Raw genomic sequence first — 26,275 nt, forward strand, 5'->3', positions numbered from 1 at the left:
TTGGATTTAAACCAGTATTATCAAGATAAATCATCATAATTTATATTCTGGAACTGTGCTCTAATAAATTGAGCAATCAATCTTGCAAAAGCCAAACTGCAAGTTGATAACAAATGCACATGTGACCATAGAATAGATGCATCTATTAAAATCATATAATAGTAAACGGTCCGCATGGAAGATGACTGAGCCCATATATTTATCACCTTTTATTCATTCCAGAAATCAAGGAATTCAATCCCAACTTTAACTGATATACCATGAGAATAAGCAGCACAAGAGAATTCTTGAAGAATCTTATATTTCTTCAATATATGCCAATGTAATTCTCAATTAATTTTTTCGCATCATAATTGAACCGAGATGGTCAACCGGTCATGCCAACTAATATTTATTTTAGTAAACCTCTAGTTTACTTGTGGCTTGTGATTGCATCATCATGCTTATACTTGTGTAGTACAAATAGAAGAAAAGTCAGGTAACCTTTCATATTTATCCGGTATGATTATAGTAATATAAAGATATTCAATCTTCTTTTTATTTATAGTCTCAATATGCCAACCACTTTGGCTAATATATTTGTAAACCAAAATGTTTCTTTTGAGACTTACTACAATATTAATGTCATGAACAATTTCATTTATCCGGGTAGTAACAAATTAGTTCTCCCAGAGCTCTTAAATGTATTTGTATTACAAGATCTTTTATCACATCATCCATATTATGAATGTCTCCTTCACAAAGAGAATCATATCATAATAATTGTCATGTTCAAAATCATCATAAACAAAATAATTTTTTACTTTAATTTTGCTTTTAATAACTTTCATAAGGCTTGACAAAATATTTTTGGCGTATCACATGTATGCGACTAATGATATATTCATGTAACTACACAGTAATATTCATTATCTTTCTTTGTCTCAAACCTCCCTTAGAGGTGAGTTGTAATATTTATCCAACCATGCACAAGTATATTATTATGCATAATCTTTATCACATATATATTTTCACATTCACTTTCAGGAATGAGTATGCAATCTCAATGTTTATCACAAGTCATATTCTCTTCAAAGAATTTCTCCCTTTTTATAATTACCATAGTGATAACTATTATTATTTTGGCCTTTCGCACGCCCACATTCATTGGTCAACTACTTGTCTTTATTTAGACTTATCATGCACTGCTATCACATTCACTTCAAGAATGAAGCAAATCAAGTGGGATAAGCTTCATGCTTTTTCATGAAAAATACATTATTTTTCTTTAGTTATTATTATTATTATTATCAATATGGTACATTAGGACTCAAACCCAATGCCTTACCCATATAAAGGTATGCTAGGCCATAATGCGTTGGAACTTGAATCCAACGTCTTTTCATCAACATAGTGCGTTGGGACTTGAACACATCGTCTTACCCTCAATCTTTGGCATAATAGGCCAAAATTCACTAGGACTTACACTCGAGCCTTTAAAATATTATTACTTCATAATTATAGGCATAAGTAAATTAACTTTCAAGAAGTCTTATATAACTATTTCAATCTTGAAACAGTTCCTCTGCAACAAAAATGTTAGCTATGATATATGCCATTTTTAAAAAATGATACAATCACTTTTACATTTTAATAAATTAATTAGGGAAAAGGTGCAGATAACCTATAACTACTTATATTTCAAAGACTATAAGAACTTCACAAAAAATAATTCAATACGGAGGAATGAGCCTTATGTTTCCAGCAAAACTATTTAAGGCTTAATGCATAATCGTGATTATTATAAATTATAACCATAATGAGTTTATATTGATTGTATATTCAAATGCCAAATTTGCAAGGTACCGTAAAATCGCCTACATATTTGATAATTTTGCTTTCAATGAAATACATCATGTGATGGTAAAAATATTATTACTAAATTGCCTTAATAATTATCTAACACAGTATGTAAACGGTCAGAACATATATATATACGTTGGAATATTAATTTTGTCCTATAAGAGATGTAGCAAATAAAGATATACCTTTCCAGTTCTTTATTTCACTGAAAATATTTAAGGCTTAATGCATAACCGTGACTATTATAAATTATAACTATAATGAGTTTATATTGATTGTATATTCGAATGCCAAATTTGCAAGGTACCGTAAAATCGCCTACATATTTGATAATTTTACTTTCAATGAAATACATCATGTGATGGTAAAAATATTATTACTAAATTACCTTAATAATTATCTAACACAATATGTAAACAGTCAGAACATATATATACGTTGGAATATTAATTTTGTCCTATAAGAGGCATACCTTTCCAGTTCTTTATTTCACTGAAAATATTTAAGGCTTAATGCATAACCGTGACTATTATAAATTATAACTATAATGAGTTTATATTGATTGTATATTCGAATGCCAAATTTGCAAGGTACCGTAAAATCGCCTACATATTTGATAATTTTGCTTTCAATGAAATACATCATGTGATGGTAAAAATATTATTACTAAATTACCTTAATAATTATCTAACACAATATGTAAACGGTCAGAACATATATATACATTGGAATATTAATTTTGTCCTATAAGAGGCATACATTTCCAGTTCTTTATTTCACTGAAAATATTTAAGGCTTAATGCATAACCGTGACTATTATAAATTATAACTATAATGAGTTTATATTGATTGTATATTCGAATGCCAAATTTGCAAGGTACCGTAAAATCGCCTATATATTTGATAATTTTGCTTTCAATGAAATACATCATGTGATGGTAAAAATATTATTACTAAATTACCTTAATAATTATCTAACATAGTATGTAAACGGTCAGAACATATATATACGTTGGAATATTAATTTTGTCCTATAAGAGATGTAGCAAATAAAGACATACCTTTCCAGTTCTTTATTTCACTGGATACAATTAAAAAAAACAAAGATATGAAAGTATGAATGGGTTTAGATGGATGTAAAATTTATCTTTGTATTATCATCCAAGACATTTTTCATTGTACTTGATCTCATTGTCTGCTTATAATTTACATAGTCTTGACGTAGAAGATCATGAAATGAGCAATTCGTGCTGATATCGTGTTATAAAATAAAAGCAATTTAGTAAAACATGAATAAGAAATGTTGTTATGAAATAAAAGCAATTTAGTAAAACATGAACAAGAAATGGAGATAGAGAGAAGGAAGAGATTTTCTTCTTCAATTGTGTGTATTTTCTTATCTATTACAAGACCTTTATATGGGCATGAAAAGTGAAGAAAAATATGTCATTAAATATGTCATTAAGCATAAAAATATGTCATTAAACATTTGAGAAGATCATGGAAGAAGAGTACATATCCACCATAATTTTATTTTTCTTATAACAATAATATATAACTTTGCTTTTTGTACCAAAACCTCAAGGTGACAAGTCATTTACTTTTAACTTTAATATAAATTATTGAAAAGATTGTGCTCAAACTCAGACAGACATCCAAAAAGTCTGATATTTAGCCAATATTATATACTCCCACAAAGTCTGATTTCTTAAAAAGAAGGCACGTGGGATGCACTGATTAATTTAGAGGAAAAAAATAGTTACAAATACAGTTGCAAAGATCTATTACTGATCCAGATCTCTTCTCTACCTCTCTCTCAGCTTCAAACAAGTCAGCAGACATCTAGGTAACATCCTCGTTTTCAAATCCCATCTCCCAGGTTTAATTTGTTATTTAAAGTTTGTTATTTATGTTTGCCATTTTAGCTGATTGTTCTAAGGTTCTTGAAAATTTTCAGTTGCTGTGAGTAAAATGATGAATATGGTGCTTGTTTGTGAGATTGATCAAGAATTAACTTGATTTTATAAATTGGGTTGTTTGGAATTGTCATAAATATGTTTGATTTTCTTTTAGATATGTTTAATTTAATTCACCTACCAAGATTATTTGGATTATTATCTGTCCCCACAGGTTAACAAATTAGCAGTCATTATCGAACCAAATTTGGGGTGAGGACTTTGACATCAAGAGTTTATATAGCATGATCATAATTAGTATGCAAGTGCTTGATTTGGTGATTTTATTTTTAATTTTACCTTGTTAATGTAGATCCACCCTGCTTCCATTAGTGCATGATCAAAGTCATTATCATTTGGTTTGGGTTTCCAGAATTCTTTTCCCCATCGTACACCCCTTCAAAACCCACCTAGAATAGACTTATAGAAGCCTAAAGATTCTACTGCTTTCTTCATTTGTCAATCTAGTGATTGAACAGACAAACAAAGGCTAGTTTCCAGATATGTTGTTTGCTGATGATGTGCTATCTCCTGTATTCCAACATTTATTTCCTTTTTTATAATGATGGTGTAGGGGACAGCTTTCGCGCACCTTGACTATTTTACCTCCCTCCAGCACAGTTACTGGGTAGTAAGTGTGCCTCCAAGACTTGGGCATTTTTGTCTTTACTGGGATCTGAACCCTGGTCGTATTCCAACATTTATTTCTTAAAAACTCTTTGCTGCCTACCAGCATAATGTTATTTGTTCAATGACCACTTTAAGACTATGCTATGGAAAGCACTCGTTACAAGGGGTAGTCAAAATCAGGGACTGGTATATGTGGCAGGAAAGATATACATAATCATTAGGATAATGAAGAGTAAAGATGGTGTTGTACTGTACCCAAGGGGTCAAATTTTACGATGCTTACGCAATAATAAATATTGGCTTGAAATAAGTAAGCCTTGGAAGCCTAAAGAAAAAATTGTAGCACCAGATTGTGTTAAAAGTGATCGAGTCTCAATGATGCTTGCACCAGTGAAATTAGTACGCTGGCTAACAGAAATAAACTTTGGAACCCTAAAATAAGATTGAGACTACCCGTAGAGGTGAGAATCCTTTTTCATTGCGAAGAATATGGTGCTGGTGAGTGGTGATTGATAGAGTCTTGTTTGTAGTTCAGTTTTCTCTATCTGGTGAGTTTTAATTGAGTAATTTTTAGCTGTTGTGATCTTTTTCTTCTTCACCGTAAGTTAATTGTTTTTGCTGGAGTCCTATGTATCATAGAAAATAATGTAATGACAATCTCAAAAATGTTGTCTTTGCGAACTTCCTACTTCCTCAATTGGGACTGCAGATATTAGATGGAGTCTACTCATGTAATATTTGTCCTGTGAGGTCCTTTCTCCAAGTTCCACTTCTTCGATTTATTCTTTGGTTTTCTCTGGCTAAAACTTGTGGAGCTAAGTCTCTTAGACTTAAGATAAGTCACAAACAACTCTAAACCAGAGTCGCTATACTTACCCCTTAACACAGTGGTACTAATACCCATTGATTCTATTATTGTTTTAGCAAATCTTGCATGCCATTTTCATTATCCAAAAATCCCTAATATTTCTTGAATTAATACATGGAAAATTAAATGTTCATTCCCATTTTCTTTATGAGAGAGCAGAGAGCTCTGCAGCTAAAGATGATAGATATAAACCCTAACCTCCTTTTAAGTTTAAGACCCAAGATTTAAGAAAATCCTCCTTTTAAGTTAAAGAACAAGAGTTAACTCCAAATATGAACCTGAATCTGACAAGATCAGTCTTGTTGCATCTGATGTGGCATAAACTAATTACTAAATGGAAACCCAACATGTTTCAGTTACATGGGGTGTGGTGAAATACTTCTCCAAGTAATCTAGTTTAGATGTTTCTTAAATTCAAGATCCTGTATAGAGCGTAACATATGGATTTCTTTTGCTATGTTCTCTTGCCCGATTAAAAGAAGTGAATTTGACTATCTTCTTGAATATCTAAGCATTACATAAAATGCGTAAAAAATTCATTGTTCTCTTATTCTAGCATTTGTTTGATTCTTACTTGTTTTCGATATTAAGCAAAATGATTAGTTGAGTGATGCAGAACAAAAGGAATCTGGTAGCTTTTCTTACGAGTAACAACAAAATCTATCCTTTATTCCCTGTAGGTGTTTTACATAGGATGGCCTTGGTTACCACTGCTGAAGTTTGTGATGCAAACCCACAGCTTATTGTGAGTGGTGAACTACGTGCACTGCAGCCAATCTTCAAAATATACGGCAGGCGCCAAGTCTTCTCAGGACCTGTTGTCACTCTGAAAGTATTTGAAGACAATGTTTTGGTCCGTGAGTTTCTCGAGGAGAAAGGTAATGGAAGAGTTCTTGTCGTCGACGGAGGCGGCAGTCTGAGATGTGCAATTTTGGGTGGCAACCCTGTAGTACAAGCTCAAAACAACGGATGGGCTGGGATTGTAGTAAATGGTTGTGTAAGAGATGTGGACGAAATCAATGGTTGTGATATCGGAGTAAGAGCTCTGGCGCCACATCCAATGAAAGCCAATAAGAAGGGTATTGGAGAGAAGCATGTTCCGATAACCATTGCCGGGACTAGAATCTGTGACGGTGAGTGGCTTTATGCAGATACTGATGGTATTTTGATTTCAAAAATGGAGCTATCTGTTTGAGAATGTTCCCATACCATATTAAGTACACATCAGTTGTGAACTTCTATTTTTATATATAGCTTATGATGGGACTAGTGCTATATATGTATTGCAATTATGAGATCTGTTAATCTGTTATCTTCTGTAAGTCAAACTCATTATCACTGGAACACATTTAACTTAATTTTACTCTATTTCCCCTTAGACACTGTCTTTGCTAGTTGAACTGCAAATTTTGGAAAACTTGGCACTGAATAGTAGTCGATGGGTAGTTTCATAAGGAATCGTTAAAGTGTATTTCTTCAAGGTAAAGATATTCTTAGCTTTGAGCTCAACATGAAGTTGAACTTTAATTGAGCAGGTGCTGCGCACGCTTAAGCTTGTACCTTTGTCTTGTTCTGTGTTCCTGGACTTAAGATTGAAACTTGGGACATCTCATGAGGTTCTTTTGGTTATTTGGATGATGCTCTTAGCATTTCATACTTGGCCATGCATATATGTAATTTTAATCTCTTTTTAGATGTGACTCTTTTTATAGTTTCTTAGATGCTTAAATCAGTTTTCTTAGAATGGAACTTGTGTGTGCTGGTTAGTAGCATTTTATTCTTAAGATAGAGAATTTCTGCATTAACTGATAATTACTATCAAGAACTGTTTAGAAAGTAGCAGAAGCTGTCAAATGCCGAATGCATTTCTTGGTTGACCTTATGATTATGATAATGGTTGATTAGGAAAGCTATTTGCCCCTCACCCTTCTATCTTGAAGCTGGAAAACCCCCCCGGCTGTCGAGGGCAGTTTTGTTTCTAGACTCTAAGTAACTCTGCCAATCGACCTGCCTGTTCTCTTTGATGAACTAAATTTACCTAGAACCTAAATGTCTGCGTGTCGAATCCTCCAAAAATAGTGCACTTTTTGAAGATTCATGTAGGTAGTTTATCGCGCCTTAGTTTTGCTTGGGTTTTGTAGCGTATGGCACTGATATCGCCCAAACTCACACCACTAATTTAGGTTGCGAGGCGGTCGATGCAATAATAAAAACCCAACGCGAGTCGGGGTCGATTCCACAGGGAGCTTGATGTGGGATTAGGTATATACCTAGTGTGAATGTATGACGTGCCTAAGATTACACTTCCACATTTTCAAATGTTGTTTCTACTTCTACTTTTACGCTAACGCTTGTAGTTGTAAAGCTAAGAGACAATGTTTTTGGTTTTGGTTGTTTTTCAAGTTATACAAGATCTAGGGTTGCGACTTCCGCCTAGTTGGTTACCTAACAGATTTATAGCTTTAGACATGTTTGGTTGATCGGGATACAATATAGCAACAACAATAACAACAGCAACTCAGTATAATCCCACTAATGGGGTCTGAGGAGGGTAATGTGTACGCAGACCTTACCCCTACCATGAGGTAGAGAGGCTGTTTCCAATAGACCATCGGCATCCTTCCCTCCAAGAACTCCCCACATTGCTCTTGGGGTAACTCGAACTCACAACCTCTTGGTTGGAAGTTGAGGTTGCTTACCATCAGAGCAACCCCTATCATGAGGTATAGCAATCATACGTAATTACTCACTCTATACCTCTCGGTAGTTTGAGTGATTTTGCCCAATTCGGCTTTCTCAAGTCCAAATGGGTATCTCACCAAACAGTGATAAATGCTCAAGTCAGGTCTTACTATCTCTAGATTCAACCCTTTAATTGGGGCTATCAATTTCTTGAGTTCACCCCAATTTCTTGTTAGCCAAATTTTCCTAGACTTAGTCTCACTTTCTCAAGTATAGACTAATCCAATTAGGCATGAATCAATGTTTGCAACCATCAATTCTCAAATTCAAGCAAGAACTAAGCTAAAATTTATATACCCAATCACAAATAAGCCCTAAATCAATCACCCATTAAGTACCCATACTATAGTTGGGTCACAACCCTAGCTAAGTGCTTAGCTACTCATGGACAATGAAGAAATTAAAGAAGAAACTAAGATAAAATGCATAATAATTGATTAAGGAAAGAAAATCTAATGTTTAAATACTAAACTAGTACAAAATTGCCCAATACAGTAAATAAAAACGGCTCTAAGTGTTCAGGTGCACAAAACTTAACCTAAAAACGACAAAAAGATCTATTTATACCAAGCTGAAAATATCTGACAAAATTCCCCCTACGAAGGTTTTGCGGCCGCACAATTCTGTGTGCGGTCCGCACTTTGAGACTGACTGGTGGATATGGCTTTCTGCGGTCGCACAAAAGTGAGATGCGGTCGCACTTCCTCTAATTGTGCAGACCGGACAATTTTGAGTGCGGCCGCACCCTTGCGCTTGGACTGGATCAGGGCTTCACTCTGCGGATCGCACATTTGTGAGTGCGGCCGCACAATAATGATGCGGTCCACACATCTTCAAGCTCCCAAAACTAAAGGTCTTTGAATCTAGTCTTTTGCGGCCGCACAATAATTGTGCGGTCCGCACTCTGTGAAGAGATTCTATCAGTGCATTTTCAGAGTTTTTGGCCACACACAGTATTGTGCGGTCCACACTATAGCCCGATTTGCCTTATTTTGGTTCTTGTCCAATTTTACTCTTTTTGAGTTGATTTTCACTTCTTTGGCTCGTTTCCCAATATTCCTGCAAGAAAGCACATTTCATTAGTTCTCGGGAATACCTTTAAGCATTTTGAGCTAAAACGTAAGTAAAAGAGAGCAAATAAGCGTCCAAAATCCCTATTTATCAACTCCCCCAAACTTAAGTTTTTGCTTGTCCTCAAGCAATTAAAACAATTTCCCACCTCCACTAGAAAATGACTATTTTAGCTGGCCTAAGTTGAATCAAACACAAATCAATTGGGACCAACAATTACCCAAATGCTTATGAATCATTAACAAGCCTATGAATTGAATGTTAAAGCACAAATGGCTCTAATGTGACGCTTGAGCATCAAGGGCGACTTTGTTCATCAAGGAAGCTCACACTTTCATGCAGGTCACTGTGGATCCCAAACTCCTCCTCCTATACTCTCCGGAAGCTCATCTCACTTACGAATGAAGAATTTAATTCAATGACTCGAGAAAGATTCGCTTTTCACTCTCAAAAGAATGTCACAAGCCCGACTCTAAGTACCATATGCTTGCCCCTCATGTAGATCACTGCTAATGTAAGCTCGCTCGGTTTGAAATCACGCAAGGCTTTTTCGGCATGTAATGAAGGCTTTTGGACTAAGGAGGGAAATATCGGAATGGAATTGGTTCATCTTCCCTTTAGCACTCCATATTCTCTTTTTGGCTCTTACTTTGCCGACTTTTTGAGTCATTTTCTTTTCCCTTAGGGGGATTAGAGGGACTTACATCACTCTTTCTTTGTCATGCTATTCATACTTTCCTTCTTTGTTATCCATGTTTTGAACTTTTGCTTCTTCTTTTTTTGCATCTTTTCAACCCTTTCACATTATTCACTTTCTTTTTGTGTTTTTCTTTAGTTCTTCCTTTCTTTTTCTTTTTCTTTGCCTTTCCTCTTCTTCATTTCTTTTCTCTTTTTTTTGTGCCTTGAGACCATCTTTAAACTCCTTGTCTTTCCCCCAAACTTATGTTTTTTCCATTTGAATCACATGAGTGCTAAAGAAAGTTCAAGTACCAAGAGAGAGTAACTATAAAACGGGTAAAGGCTTGTGATGTGGTTATCGAATAAAAAGGCTTTTAGGCTCAAAAGGATTTACTAAGGATGATATCATTGGTGGGCCATGGAAGGTTTCAAAACGGGTCAAGGAAAGCCTACAATCACTTCTCAAGCCAGGCTAACTTAGAATTTCGCCTAGAAACACATTCGGGACAAGTTCTAGACCACTCGTACGGGTACTTGGACTTGTAACAAAATACATCACCTCTCAAACAACCAGATTGTCAAAGAGAATAGAGTCGAGGGCCCACAACAACCGCATTCAAGATTGAAAATCGCTAATGGTTCAACTAAACCACCCGATGATTGCCTAAGTCAACACAAGAGTCACAAGGTCACTAACTATGGCTATTTCTTTACAAAAACTTGTTTTAACCATAAACGCGTAGTTAAGTGTATTGGTACCAAGTGAAGAATTCTTGACCCTTCTTTATTCATTAATACTACTTGTTTACTAATCATCAAAAACTGACTCGATCCCTTAAGAAGGTTGTCATGTCATCCATCGTTGGGAAGAGCCACCCGGTTCACACAAGACACACCTTTGGAAAGAACCGTAGCATTGAGAAAACCAAAGGCTTATTGTTCACTAAAACATAAAAAGAAGCTAACAAATCAAAAAGAAGCTAATAAAGTAACTAAGAAGCTATACTATTAAGAAAACAAAATGAAGAAGCTATGAAATAAAATACGGAAAGTAAGGCAAATGAATATACAAATCGGGATGAATAAAATATATAGAAGTGGGATAAATATATACATAATGAGGGAGAAAATAAAAATAAAGATAAAAGAAAAAGAGTATTAAAGTTATTACAGGCCCAAATCTAATCAAATGTCATCACAGTCATCCAAAATGAACCAAAATAGACCACCCCCGAGAATAAGAATAAGCATTGTCCTCAATGCTTAGAAAAATCAAAACAAAAGAGAATATAGAGTAAAGAAAACTCCTTATGTGGTCTCAGGGTGACTGGCAGCATCACCACCCTCAGTCTCCTCCAACTGTATCTCATCATCACCGGGCTGAGGGACAACAGGGTTGGTGAGCATCTGAAGCATCTCCTTAGTAGTGAGGGCAGTGAGATCCGACTCGTCAGACTGGCCAGCTGGTGCCTCTGCTGATAGTGCTGATGGGTTAGCTGGTACTGATGGATTTGTCTTCATCAGTAGGTCAAAAGGCAAATCACCTGCTACTGTTATTTTCTTCACCTCCCTGCTCAAACTCTCCATTGCTTTCTTTGAAACCTGGGATTTCCTCATCTTCATCACTTGCTTGGTCAACTCCTCAATAACACCCCCGTGAGCCACCAGAGTATCCATAACAGTCTTCTGGTTGTCCAGAATCTTCTTCAATGTTTCCTCCACTGACGGAGGGACCTGTGGTGTTGCTGGGGTGGAGGACTGTGTTGCAACAATACTGGATATATCACATAACTTAGAAGTGGTTGTCTGCATCTAGTTGTTGAGGCTCGCCAAAGTCTGGGAGACTCGCAGCGCAGTGAGAGGATAAGTGGATGCGGCTGGCACTGGTACTGCAGCCGATGGCCTAGAAGATGAAGATGGTGGCATGGCGGTTGTCCCGGTGGAAGGCCCGACTGTTGTGGAAGACATGGGAGTTGTAGATGGCTAAGCACCACCCTCAGAACCCACCATCGATGGCTCGTCAGACTGACCAACGGTGGTAGTGATCTTACCCTTGAACTTTGGGTTGTCAGCACCCTGCAAGTGGTACCATGAGAAAGGCTTCTTAGCCTTTACTTTTGTGTCATATGGCCTCGGCTCCACCTTGGCATCATTGAAATACTCTATGAGGGTGTTTGGATAAGGGTAGGATTTTTCACTTTTTCAGACCGTCAATGTGATGTTGGTTGACATGATGGTACCCACATTAATCGGGTACCCCACCATAATAGAAGCCACCAAAACTGCCAGGGGAAGTGGGAGGTTGTTCTCATTCAAACTCGGATCAATCCGGCTACACACAAAGGTTTGCCACCCTTTGCCACAATTCCCGGAACCTGTTGAAGGCTGTCAAGCTCACGAACCGATCCTCCCACATTTCCTTTTTCTTTGACCTCTCAAGGCCGCCCACTTGAGTGTCCCCCTACCATCATCCGGGACATCTTTAGGTGTAGAGGAGAGCTCGGAACCCTCGCTTCCCGCATCAGAACCCCAGAAGAACTAGATGTAGGTTCATCGCGCAATTGAAAACACCTAGTACGTTGGGATGGTTGGGATTGGGCCCCAGGTTGGACCTCCATTGAATGACCCTCGGAGGCTTCCCTGGATGAGGCATAGGAACTGGACTCTGAGGGCTCTGTGGCCCTTCCTCTCCCGGTGGTCGGCTTTTTAGAAATAGGTTTCGATTGCACTCGTATAGGGCGAGTTCCTTTTCCTCTGCCTCGGGAGGGTTCACCTCTCCCTTTTGATGTATCGCCTCCATAACATGATCTAACCATTGTATGCAATACAAGGTACATAGGTAAGTTGAGTTCAAAACACTTCAAACATTTACAGAACAATTGCAGCACAACAATCATCAAAGGAGACAGTGCGGACCACACAATTCTTAGTGCGGCCGCAAACTGTCTAATGCGGACCACACAATTTTGAAGTGCAGACCGCATAATTATGAGTGCGGCCGCACATCCTGAAGTGTGGACCGCACAATTTTAAGTGTGAGCGCACAAGTCCATTTCTGAGATACTGATTCTCTGAAGTTCACAAGTGTGATCACACACATTTTTATGCGGTCACACAATTTTTCTACGGACCGTACAATTTTGAGTGCGGCCGCACAAGTCCAATCCTGAGATACTGATTCTCTGAAGTTCAAAAGTGCAATCACACACATATTTATGCGACCGCACAATTTTGAATGTGGTCCGCACTTTTCAAGCACAATATTTTTCCTAATCAAGTGGTCTGCGGACCACACAAATTTGTGTGCGGACGCATAATTTGAGCATTTACGACAGTAAAGTTAGGGTTCATGCAATTTTTCACAATTTAGACATGGCATGCACAAATTAACATGATTAATGGTCTACCTAGTCCCTAATGAACATATATGAAACTACCCACATGATTTTAAGCACCCATGACTAACAATTGACATTTTAGGTCTAACAACTCGCACCACAAAAGAACAAAAACTAAAAGAAATTGAAAAATCTAAAGATGTAATGAACATACCAGATATGAAGGATGCATGTAAGAATCTACACTGATGAAATGAAGGAAGATTGTGAATTAATTGATCGTGCACTGTGTTTGCTTAGGGTTCAAGACTTCAGAGTGGTAAAGTTATGAATAGTGTCTCGAGGTTCTATTGTAGGTTGACCAAGTTGCCTCAAACTTAAGGCGAGTGCGGCCGCACAATTTTGAGTGTGGACCGCACTCTTTACTTGGACCTTGAAGCAACTCTGCGGTCCGCATAAAAGTGAGTGCGGCCGCAGAATATGTGCGGACCGCACAATTTTGTGTGCGCCCGCAGATTGGCTATGAATTTTGACAGGCCAACTTCAGAGAACTTGCAATTTTTGTCTTCCAGTTGTGCGACCGCACACAGAATTGTGCGACCGCAGAGTGATTTCTGCTGCTGCCTTTAGAATTGTGCGGTCCGCACAATTAATGTATGGTTCGCACTCTTTCGACACTTAGCCAAAAAATTTGACACAGTCCCTACAATGCACATCCATTCCTGCATACACTTCAAAACTAGTTATCACAAAAAAAGCCTATCTAATGATAAAGAAAAAGACACATGGGTTGCCTCCCAAGAAGCATCTGATTTAACGTCGCGGCATGACGTAGGTTACCATCAATCACTTGAAATGAATTAACACCACAACGTGGCCAGCATCAACTTTGCCAAGATAATGTTTCACCCGGTGACCATTGACTCTAAGCATTTCATCATTCTTGTTCTTCAAGTCTAATTCACCAAAGGGTGTCACATGCACAACCTCAAATGGACTACTCCACTTGGATTTCAACTTTCCCGGAAACATCCGCAATCGAGAATTTAACAACAGCACAAGATCGCCTTCTTTGAACTCCTTGTTCTGGATGTACTTGTCATGGAGGTACTTCATCTTGTCCTTGTACAAAGACGAACTTGAATATGCATGGAACCAGAATTTATCAAGCTCATTCAATTGTGCCACCCTTAAGTTGGCGGCGACATCCCATTCAAGATTAAGCTTCTTCAATGCCCACATAGCCTTGTGCTCAAGTTCCACCGGTAGGTGACAAGCTTTCCCGAACACTAACCGATATGGAGACATACCAATCAGTGTTTTGTAAGTCGTCCTATAAGCCCAAAGAGCATCATCAAATTTCTTTGACCAATCTATCCGGTTGGCATTCACGGTCTTTGACAAAATACTCTTAATCTCCCGGTTGAAAATTTCAACTTGCCCGCTTGCTTTGTAAGTAAGATATCAAAAGTTTTGTTGCAAAAGTGTGATCCCCCATCACTAATAATGGCCCTTGGAGTACCAAACTTTGTGAATATGTTCTTTTTCAAAAATTCCACCACATTCGGAGCTTCGTTGTTAGGCAAAGCCACGACTTCAACCCACTTTGACATAGAATCCACATCTACCAATATGTAAGTGTTCCCACAATAGCTCACGAACGGACCCATGAAATCAATGCCCCACACATAAAAAAATGTCAATCTCCAAGATAGTGGTGAGGGGCATCTCATTTTTCTTAGAAATCCCATCGACCATTTGACATTCATCACACTGCTTGACGAGATCGCTAGCGTCCTTATAAAGAGTAGGCCAATATAATCCACAACTCAACACTTTTGTTGTCGTTCTAGATCCACCATAGTGACCACCATATGGCGAAGAGTGGGAAGCTTCAAGAATTGCCATTTGTTCCTCCTCCGGTATACATCGTCGAATCACACAATCGGTATAAATCCGGAAGAGATAAGGCTCATCCCATTAATAGTCAAGGCAATCCCGTTTGAGATTCTTCTTTTGGTTTGAAAAGAACTCATTCAGTACAATACCACTCACAAGATAATTGGCAAAGTTGGTGAACTATGGCATCCCAGTCATAGAAATGAATCATTTATCTCAAGGCCATCAAGTGGCCTCCCTTCCTCCTCCAAACGAGACAAGTGGTCCGCCACTTGGTTTTCACTACATTTGCGGTCTTGAATCTCTAGATCAAACTCATGCAAAAGAAGCACCCACCGCATTAGTCTTGCTTTAGAATATTTCTTGCTCATCAAATATCGAAGCGTCGCATGGTCGGTGTGAACAATCACCTTTGTACCCATCAAATACAGGCGGAACTTTTCCATAGCAAAAACAATAGCAAGGAGCTCTTTTTCGGTCACTGTGTAGTTGACTTGGGCATCATTCATGGTCTTACTAGCATAATAGACCGGATGGAAGATTTTGTTGATATGCTGCCCCAAAACTGCTCCGACCGCCACATCACTTGCATCACACATGAGCTCAAAAGGCAAGCTCCAGTCTGGTGCGGTGATAATAGGAGTAGTAGTCAACTTGAACTTGAGCAATTCGAATGCCTTCATACAATCCTCGTTGAAATGGAACTTGGCATCCTTCTCCAAAAGTTTACACAATGGGTTCACTACCTTAGAAAACTCCCTGATGAATCGGCGATAGAACCCCGTATGATCCAAGAAACTCTTCACTCCCTTCATGGATGTAGGGGGCGGGAGTTTGGAGATCACCTCAATTTTGGCCTTGTCGACCTCAATACCATGCTTTGAAATTTTGTGGCCGAGGACTATGCCTTCTTCGACCATGAAGTGACATTTCTCCCAATTCAAAACCAAGTTTGTCTCCTCACATCTTGCCAAGACCTTATCCAAGTTGTTCAAGAAATCATTGAAGGAATTCCCAACCACAGAGAACTCATCCATAAAGACCTCAAGATAATCCTCTACCATGTCGGTGAAGATGGTCATCATACACCATTGAAAAGTCGTCGGTGCATTGCATAACCCAAATGGCATCCGCGAGAATGCGAAAGTACCATAGGGACAAGTGAAAGTAGTCTTTTCTTGGTCCTCAGGAGCAATGAGAATTTGATTGTAGCCGGAATATCCATCAAGAAACAATAAAAAGCTCGTCCGACCAACCTGTCAAGCATTTGATCAAGAAATGGAAGCGGAAAATGATCTTTCTGAGTGACTTTGTTGAGCTTCCGATAGTCCATGCACACTCTCCACCCGGTCACCGTTCTTGTAGGAATCAATTCGTTCTTGTAATTGGTGACCACAGTCATGCCCCCTTTCTTTGGGACACATTGCACTAGAGAGGTCCACGAGCTATCTGAAATGGGGTAAACTACCCTGGCATCCAGCCACTTTATGATCTCCCTCTTTACCACCTCTTGCATTGCTTAATTTAACCTTCTTTGATGTTTAATGAAAGGTTTTGCATCCTCTTCCAAAATAATCTTGTGCATGCAAAAGACAGGGCTTATACCCCAAATATCCGCCAGTGTCCATACTATAGCTTTCTTCCTCTTTTGAAGCACCGCCAAAGTAGAATCTACCTACACGTTAGTCAAGCAAGAGGAAAGAATAACAGGTAAAGTAGAACATGGGCCAAGAAACTCATATCTGAGATGTGAAAGCATTGGCTTTAACTCCAAAGTGGGAGGCTCCTCGATTGAGGGATTTGTTGGAGGAGTCTTCCGGTTCTCAAGATCTAAGGATAATTTTCGGGGTCCATAAGTATACGACCCCATTACTTGTAATGCATTTACACATTCCACATAGTCATCCTTTTCATCATCATCATCATTATTAAGCAATACGGCCTCCAAAGAATCATCAACATTCATCATGACACTGGCATCATCAACAATCACCTCGGTCACTAAGTCCACAAACGAACAAACTTCGTTGCTATTCGGTTGCCTCATAGATTTGCACACATGGAAAATCACCTTTTCATCACCCACCCGAAAGGTGAGGTCACCGGCTTCCACATCAACAAGAGTCTTCCCTGTAGCAAGGAAAGGTCTACCCAAGATAATAGACATCTTATAGTCCACTTCGCAGTCAAGGATCGCAAAGTCCGTTGGGAGGATAAACTTATCAACACGAACCAACACATCATCAATAATACCCAATGGTCTCTTCATAGTATGATCCACCATTTGTAACCTCATAGATGTAGGTCTTGGTTGCCTAATTCCCAAAGATTTGAACACCGAGTAGGGCATCAAGTTGATACTCGCCCCTAGATCACATAGAGCTTTGGCAAAGTCGGCGCTTCCAATAGTGCAAGGGATTGTGAAAGCACCGGGATTTTCCAATTTTGGAGCCATTGTGTGCACAATAGCACTCACTTGATGTCTCATCTTAATAGTCTCACAATTCATTGATATTTTCTTTGTCACCAAATCTTTCATGAATTTTGCATAACCGGGCATTTGTTCCAACGCCTCAACCAATGGCACGTTAATGGATAAGCTCTGCATCATGTCAATAAACTTCTTGAATTAGTTCTCACTATTTTTCTTGGAGAGCCTTTGAGGGTATGGAGGAGAAGGCCTTGGCATTGGTGCCTTGTCCTTTGGCACTACCGGTTCCGGTATGTCAATCACGTGTTCCCTAGACGGGTTCACTTCTTCTTGGGTCTCCTCCGCACTCTCATCAATATCAATTTTCACTTCTTCATTAGCTTGAACCACATTGCTTGAAATCTCATCTTCTTGAACCACTACATCATCATCCACAATTCTTCTTTGATTTGAGGTGGTTTCATATCCACCTCTTCCACTCCTTGTTGTTGCGGCTATGGCATGTCCCGTGTTGTTCCCACTCTTCCGGTTTACCACCGTATCACTAGGTAGTGCCCCCTTAGGACGAGTGTTTAAAGCGTGCGAGATTTGCTCCAATTGAACGTCTAAATTGCGGATTGAATTGTTGTGAGAGGCTAATTGAGCATCGGAGTCGGCATTTTTCTCCATCATTTGTTTGAACATATTTTCAATCCGTCCCATCTCATTTTTATAAGAGCTAGAACCTTGAGACGGATAAGGAGGCGGGTTGTTTGGTTGTTGATACATTTGGGGCCTTTGAGAGCCAAGCCCCCGATTCCCTTGGTTACCGTTCCAACCCCCTTGGTTGTTGCATCCCCAATATCCTTGATTGTTGCCACCCCAATTGCCTTGGTTGCCCTGATTATTGTTATTGTTCCAATTCTTGATTGTTGGTACCACCACTCCAATTGCCTTGGTGGTTTTGATTGTTCAAATTTCCTTGATTTTCTTGAGATCGCCATTGTTGATTCGGGCCTTGAGAGTTGTTTATTTTCCCTTGGTAATTATTCACATATTGCACTTCTTCCTCTTTCTCATTATATGATCCGTCTTGGTCGAACCCACTATCATCTTGCACAAATTGTTCTACACGGTTTTGCACTTGTTGACCCTTTTGCCTTCGATTGTTCACCATCATATTGACTCCTTCCATTAAATTTACTTGCTTAGGACCTTGAACCTGTTGAAGTTGAGCTTTGGCTAATTGATTCATTGTAGTGGTCAACTCGACAATTGTTTGCCCGTGATCGTGTAATTCTTTGTGTAGGTGAATCACATTTGGATCACCTTGAGGAACATTTGCTCTACTTTGCCATGCCGATAAGGTATCCGCCATTTCATCTAAGATTTCGCAAGTTTCGGCATATGGTGTTGTCATGAAATTTCCACGAGCAAGTTGGTTGACCACGCATTGATTGGTAGTATTGATCCCCCTGTAGAAGGTTTGTTGAATCATAGCCTCGGTTATGTCATTATTCGGGCACTCTTTCACCATAGTGCGGTACCTCTCCCATATCTCGTGCAACGGCTCATTGAATTCTTGTTTGAATGCTAGAATCTCGTCTCTAAGAGTAGCCATATGCCCGGGAGAAAAGAACTTGGCAATGAATTTTTCCGCCAATTCATCCCATGTATGGATAGAATGGTTTGGCAATCTTTCTAACCAGTCCAAGGCTTTCCTTCATAGATAAAAGGGAAATAGTCTCAACCTTAAAGCATCCTCAAAAACGTTGGTCTGTTTACTACCCCAGCAGGTGTCCACAAATCCTTTCAAGTGTTTGCACGCATTTTGATTCGGAGCCCCGGTGAAGAATCCTCGTTGCTCAAGTAGTGTAAGCAAAACATTTGTGATTTGAAATTTTCCTGCCCTAATGCGGGGCGGGACTATGGCACTTGCGTATCCTTCATTCGGCAACACCCTGTGTGGAGCCGCTCTTGGTGGATTTGGGGGAGGAACGGGAATGTTGTCTTGAGGTTGTTGGCCTCTTTTATTTGCTTGAGGTTCAAGAGAAACCTCTTCAACTGGGTCATCTTCCACGTCCACATCCCCCAAAGGCATGTTTCCGAGAGGATCATTGTTGAGAGCCATTTTTTTGTACCTATAATCGATTCACAAAAAGGTTAGTAACCCAGAAGGAAAAGAACACAAGTCACCCACAAAACCAAATAAATAGCTAAATCCGGTTTTAGCTCCTCGGCAATAGCGCCAAAAATTGATATCGCCCAAACTCACATCACTAATTTAGGTTGCGAGGCGGTCGATGCAATAATAAAAATCTAACGCGAGTCGGGGTCGATTCCACAGGGAACTTGATGTGGAATTAGGTATATACCTAGTGTGAATGTATGACGTGCCTAAGATTACACTTCCATATTTTCAAATGTTGTTTCTACTTCTACTTTTACGCTAATGCTTGTAGTTGTAAAGCTAAGAGACAATGTTTTTAGTTTTGGTTGTTTTTCAAGTTATACAAGATCTAGGGTTGCGACTTCCGCCTAGTTGGTTACCTAACGAATTTATAGTTTTAGGGCATGTTTGGTTGATCGGGATACAATATAGTAATCACACGTAATTAATCACTCTATACCTCTCGGTAGTTTGAGTGATTTTGTTAAATTCGACTTTCTCAAGTTCAAATGGGTATCTCACGAAACAAGTGATAAATGCTCAAGTCGGGTCTTACTATCCCTAGATTCGACGCTTTAATTGGGGCTATCAATTTCTTGAGTTCACCCTAATTTCTTGTTAGCCAAGTTTTCCTAGACTTAGTCTTACTTTCTCAAGTATAGACTAAGTCAATTAGGCATGAATCAATGTTTGCAACCATCAATTCTCAAATTCAAGCAAGAACTAGGCTAAAATTCATATACCCAATCACAAATAAGACCTAAAGCAATCACCCATTAAGTACCCCTACTAGGGTTGGGTCACAACCCTAGCTAAGGGTTTAGCTACTCATGGACAATGAAGAAATTAAAGAAGAAACTAAGATAAAATACATAATAATTGATTACGGAAAGAAAATCTAATGTTTAAATGCTAAACTAGTACAAAATTTCCCAATACAGTGAATAAAAATGGCTCTAAGTGTTCAGGTGCACAAAACTTAACCTAAAAATGACAAAAAGATCTATTTATACTCAGCTAAAAATATCTGACAAAATTTCCCCTGCGAAGGTTGTGCGGCCGCACAATTCTGTGTGCGGTCCGCACTTTGAGACTGACTGGCGGATATGACTTTCTGCGGTCGCACAAAAGTGAGATGCAGCCGCACTTCCTCTAATTGTGCGGACCGCACAATTTTGAGTGCGGTCGCACCCTTGCGCTTGGACTGGATTAGGGCTTCACTCTGCGAACCGCACATTTGTGAGTGCAACCGCATTTTAGCATCATGCGGCCGCACAATAATGATGTGGTCCGCACATCTTCAAGCTCCCAAAACTAAAGGTCTTTGAATCTAGTATTCTGCGGTCACACAATAATTGTGCGGTCCACACTTTGTGAAGAGATTCTATCAGTGCATCTTCATAGTTTGCGGCCGCACATAGTATTGTGCGGTCCGCATTGTAGCCCTTTTTGCCTTGTTTTGGTTCTTGTCCAATTTTACTCCTTTTTTAGTTGAATTTCACTTCTTTGGCTCGTTTCCCAATATTCCTGCAAGAAAGCACATTTCATTAGTTCTCGGAAATACCTTTAAGTATATTTGAGCTAAAACGTAAGTAAAAGAGAGCAAATAAGCAATCAAAATCCCTACTTAGCAATGACCCGCCATATCATCATGCCACGTAGGTGCCATTTGGCATATATTTTTGCCATATGGAAGCTTACATATGAAATAGACTAGCACATGTGGGAAGGTTCTAGAGAAATATGGAGATTTCTCATGGAAGACATTAGAACCCTATGGAATTGCTAAGAAAGTTCTTAGAAGATTCTAGCTATGTAGAATATTCTAGAGAAGAGACTTACTTATAAATAATAAGGGCCTTGTGTAATAATTATTATTTAATCACTAGCCCCTATGAAACTAGTATATAAAGGGGGTTATTCATTTGTAACTCATCAAGCTAAACAAACAAGTTCTCTACAATAAAAAGCTTCCTTTGGTAATTCTCTTTTGTTCTAACATTCCTTTAGCGATCTTGAGTGTAGTAAGGTTGACTTGGCATAGCAATAACATGAACAAGTTGTGAAAGATCGTGAGCGTTTCAAGTGTCGCACGTGTACTTAGTTAACGACTAAGGATGTGACAACATGGAGGGACGTACACGGACTGAGATAGAGCTACGGCAAACCATCACTACCTTGGAATGTAGACTCATGGAGGCCTTTAGTACTATCGATGTTATGAAGGCAAAGATAGAATTAATCGAGGAGCATGTCGATGCTGGCGTAACCGAGGCAGCCAACAATGTTGTGCTGATGAGGGAGGCCAAGATCGAGGCTCTCAAACCACCGGTGTTCAAAGGTGTTCGTGATGCACAAGATGTGGAGAATTTCCTTTGGCACTTGGAGAACTACTTCAGGCACGACAAAGTGAAAGACGGCGAGGCCAAGATCAACATTGTTGTGTTGTACCTCTCAGAGATTTCCGCATTGTGGTGGCGTCGAAAGTATGTTGACATGGAGAAGGGCTATGCAAGATTGAGACATGGGAGCAGTTTAAGAAGGAGTTGAAGAAGCAATTCTACCCGGTGAATATGGTGCATGAGGCTAGGCGGAAGCTAAGGGAGCTCTGACAGATGGCCACAATTCGGGAGTATGTGCGCGGATTCACTACCTTAATGCTGCAAATTCCGTCGTTGTCCGAGGAAGATTCCCTCTTCTACTTCATGGATGGGTTGCAAAATTGGCAAAGCAGGAGTTAAGAAGACATCAAGTAGCCAATGTGGACGAGGCCATAGCGGTAGCCGAGTCACTTGTTGACTTCAAGATGGAGCCTGCCAAGTCCAAAGAAGGCAACGCTGAGAGGGGTGAGGGAGATCATGCCGAGGATAATGGGAAAGGCAAAGCCGAGGTATACAAGGGTAATGGAAAGGGGCAATCCCATAATGGACAGAGGTTCAAGAGAAACGGCAAGGGGCCAGAAAACGATAGCGAGTACGTGCCTAAGTAAGGGTGCTACTTCTGTAAAGGATCACATCGGGTAAGAGAATGCCCGGATTTGGGGAGCCTTGCATCAATGATCGGGAACTTCGCTCAAGTACAAAAGGGTGACACAGGAGAGACCACCTATATTGGGGCATGCACTTGGAATATAAGCCAAAAGTAGGGGATTCCAAAGCCTATATTGGCACCATGCAAATGGAGCATGGTGGTAGCAACAAACGTTGGGTGGACATAGTTGAAGAGGATGGCGAGTTACAAAGCGATGGCGCGCTATCGGACTTAGACGAGGCACCAAGCAGAGGGATCAAGTTTTCTAGAAAGGTTGGGGCCATAGAGGGCAGCCAAATAGGGAATGGAAGCAGGGACCCGATGCTTGAGAAGCTGCTAGACTTGGTCGAATCATGGGGAGATTCAGGCCAAGAGCAAGGAGAGGCATCCGATGGGCGGAGAATCGAGGCCATCATTACTACCCGTCCAAAGTACAAACGGGGCAAGAAGAAAGGTGACCAGTACCTTATGACATGGGAAGGCGAACCGCTCCATAGAGCATCATGGCTAATGGACAAAGATCTCCGACGACGCCAAGGCGAGGTGCACGCGTACATGTCGATGGTTTGTGCCGAGGGCAGCACAAAATTGGGTGGGTAGGGGAGGAATGTCATGACCCGCCACATCATCATGCCACGTAGGTGCCATTTGGCATATATGTTTGCCATATGGAAGCTTACATATGAACTAGACAAGCACATGTGGGAAGGTTCTAGAGAAATATGGAGATTTCTCATGGAAGACCTTAGAACCCTATGAAGTTGCTAAGAAAGTCCTTAGAAGATTCTAGCTATGTAGAATATTCTAGAGAAGAGACTTACTTATAAATAATAAAGGGCCTTGTGTAACTCATCAAGCAAAACAATCAAGGTTTCTACAATAAAAAGCTTTATTTGACAATTCTCTTGTGTTCTAACAATCCCTTAGCGATCTTGAGTGTAGTAAGGCTGACTTGGCACAGCAAGAACATAAGCAAGTTGTGAAAGATGGTGAGCGAGTTTTCAAGTGCCGCACATGTATTTAGTTAACGACTAAGGATGTGACACTAGACCCTAGAACTCCTGTAGATATGGAGGCATGCTGCAATTGATGACCTCTGACTTGTGTTGTCTTCATGTCAGCCTAAGTGACATGGGATCTTTATACAATTAGTCGGTCATATCCATTGTTTATCTTTTTCAGCCATATACATAGTTTATACATATATAATACATAAACTATGCATATATTATACCTCAACCGGCTATTTTTAGTTTAAGTGGTTAGGTGGGCGGCTATTTGGGTTAATTCTTCTTCATATCTTTTGCAATCTAATTAGGCAGAACATAACGAGCAAAAATCATTTGTAGCCACTCGGTAAAAATTAATGATAACTGGTAGCCATAAAATAAGGCATACAATTCATAGCCCAAAACCAATTATAAGGGTTAGCAAGTGAAACCCAGAAAACCAGCGGGAGACTCTGGCTCCTCAATGCAACCATAATAGCTGCTAGCCCGACCTTTGATAGTCACCTAACCTTCTTTTACACTTTATATTAGTAGTCAAAAAAATTCAAATCCTGCCAAATCACACCAAAAATCCTTCAAACCTAGTGAAATCCTTGTCAAAATCTACCCTTTTAGCCCAAAATATTCATTAAACCCAACCGTTTTCTCCATAACCATCAAAATTCTTCCTATTATACACAAATTATAATCCCATTTTTAATCGTTTACAAAAAAATTAAATTTTTAGTGATCCAATCTAGAAAAAATATAATATTCTATAAGCAAAAATACCCATGATATAAGAAGAGGAAAAAGGTGATGTATAGAATTTACACGTACTATACATATTATACACTTGTATAAAGTGTATATATATATTTTATACATCGTTGAACATTATATATACCATTATACACTTTATATACAAAATTATATGAATATTAAATTTGTATAAAAAGTGTATATGCATTATATCAGTGTAGATACACCTTTCATATAAATGTGCATACATAATATATACACATTATATACAACATTTTCAACACTCAACATAGCCACCGTAATCGTTCACGTCCAGTTTTGTATAATAAGTGTATAATAAATGTATCATTAGTGTATAATGTATACATACTGATTATACACCATATTATACAATTATTACACATTGTATAAATAAAGGAGCATTGACGATAATGGAGGACAACGAACTTGGCCGGAAAAAACTTTTCTCGGGCAGCAGCTATTTTAGTTTCTCCACTTTTCATCTTCTTGAAAAATTCATCCGAAAAATATCATTCAATATTATATATGAAAGTGGACAGAAAGCGAAGAAAGCGGCAACCACCACCAGATTTTTGCCAGAAATTACTTAAAGAAGATAGATATTTTTGCATTTAAGTAAAAGAGGAGGAGATCACAAAGAAAAAAGAGAAAATTAAAAAAAGACATGTGTTGGTTTCGCTATAGGAGAAGAAAAGAAAGAAAGAAAAAAAGAGGGAGTGAAGAAGAAGGGAAAAGATGAGAAGAGAGGTAAAAATGGAAAAAACTAGTAGATTGAAAATTGTAGAAGATGAGAGGAGAAGTAGGCGGTTGAAAGAGGGTAGAGGTGCATTGAGAATAGTGTCTATAACTTGTTAATAAATTTGGCCTAAAGGCTATTTCGGGTCCATGAAAGAAAATGTGGGCCAATAAAATTTTGAGGGGCTATAGAGGGTGAAATTCAAAAATAGCCAAATTTACAAGTGGTAATTGAAAAATAGCCACAGTTTAAAAAGTAATCGAAATTTAGCCACTTTTCATGTAAAGATAAATCTGAACGAAAATCCTGTTCAAAATCCGAAAAATACTCCAGCATAATATACTGGAGCTCCAGCATAACATACTGGAAGTTCATACACAGGTGCTCCAATCTCTAGTATATTATGCTGGAACTTTCTGTGTGTTGGATTTTCAGCATGAAGTTCATACACAGGTGCACCAATATCCAGTATATTATGCTGGAACTTTTCGTGTTGCAGCAAAAAGTGGCTACTTTTCAATAATTTTGCAAATACTGGCTATGTTTCAATTATCAGTCCGAAAACGGGCTAACCCGTGCTATTTTTACGCTATAGAGGACCGTTTTCTCGAACATAATAGCTGTGGGCTTCTCGCCAGGCCTATTATGAGGAGAACTTCTGCCTCGTGCATTATAAGGGTCAATTCATTCTGGTGTGAGCTCGAACATTGATTCCTTAATAATTGCAAAATTTTCATAATCGAAACATTATTCCCCTTCTAGAAACAAAAGTCACATAATGTTTTAAAGTTAAAAGCATCTTAAAACTATTTGAAATGATTATATTTAAAATAGTTATAATAATAATAATATATAAAATAGGCACCCAAGGGTGTGACAGTGAAGTGGTTGAGAACTATGAAATCTCAGGTTCAAATTCGAGCGGAGACAAAAAACACTTGGTGATTTCTTTTTTATATTCAAGTCTTGGTAGACAGAGTTACCTGATACCTGTTTTGATGGGAGGTACTGTTAGAACCATAATACTTTAATATGAAATCATTCATCTTTTACCCAAAATCTATCATGTCAAATTATCGAGAATAAAAACTAGATGCAGAAGCGTACCTGAATCCATGAGTGCCATAGAAATCA

At 38.9% G+C, this 26,275-nt stretch overlaps 1 protein-coding gene across 2 annotated transcripts; it reads left to right on the forward strand.

Moving 5' to 3' along the window:
* Positions 1–3,526: 3,526 nt before the first annotated feature.
* Positions 3,527–6,673, forward strand: LOC107824552 (putative 4-hydroxy-4-methyl-2-oxoglutarate aldolase 2). Of its 2 annotated transcripts, none has more exons than XM_016651346.2 (2): positions 3,527–3,721; positions 5,976–6,673. In XM_016651346.2, the coding sequence occupies exon 2, from the start codon at positions 5,990–5,992 to the stop codon at positions 6,488–6,490; it is 501 nt and encodes a 166-aa protein (XP_016506832.1). In that variant the 5' UTR covers positions 3,527–3,721; positions 5,976–5,989; the 3' UTR covers positions 6,491–6,673. The 2 variants fall into 2 exon arrangements, with proteins under 2 accessions (XP_016506832.1, XP_016506831.1); XM_016651345.2 differs by having other exon boundaries at positions 3,532–3,688.
* The last annotated feature ends 19,602 nt before the right edge of the window (positions 6,674–26,275 follow it).

The sequence above is a fragment of the Nicotiana tabacum genome, chromosome 12 (genome assembly GCF_000715075.1).
Source record: "Nicotiana tabacum cultivar K326 chromosome 12, ASM71507v2, whole genome shotgun sequence".
Lineage (NCBI taxonomy): Eukaryota > Viridiplantae > Streptophyta > Magnoliopsida > Solanales > Solanaceae > Nicotiana > Nicotiana tabacum.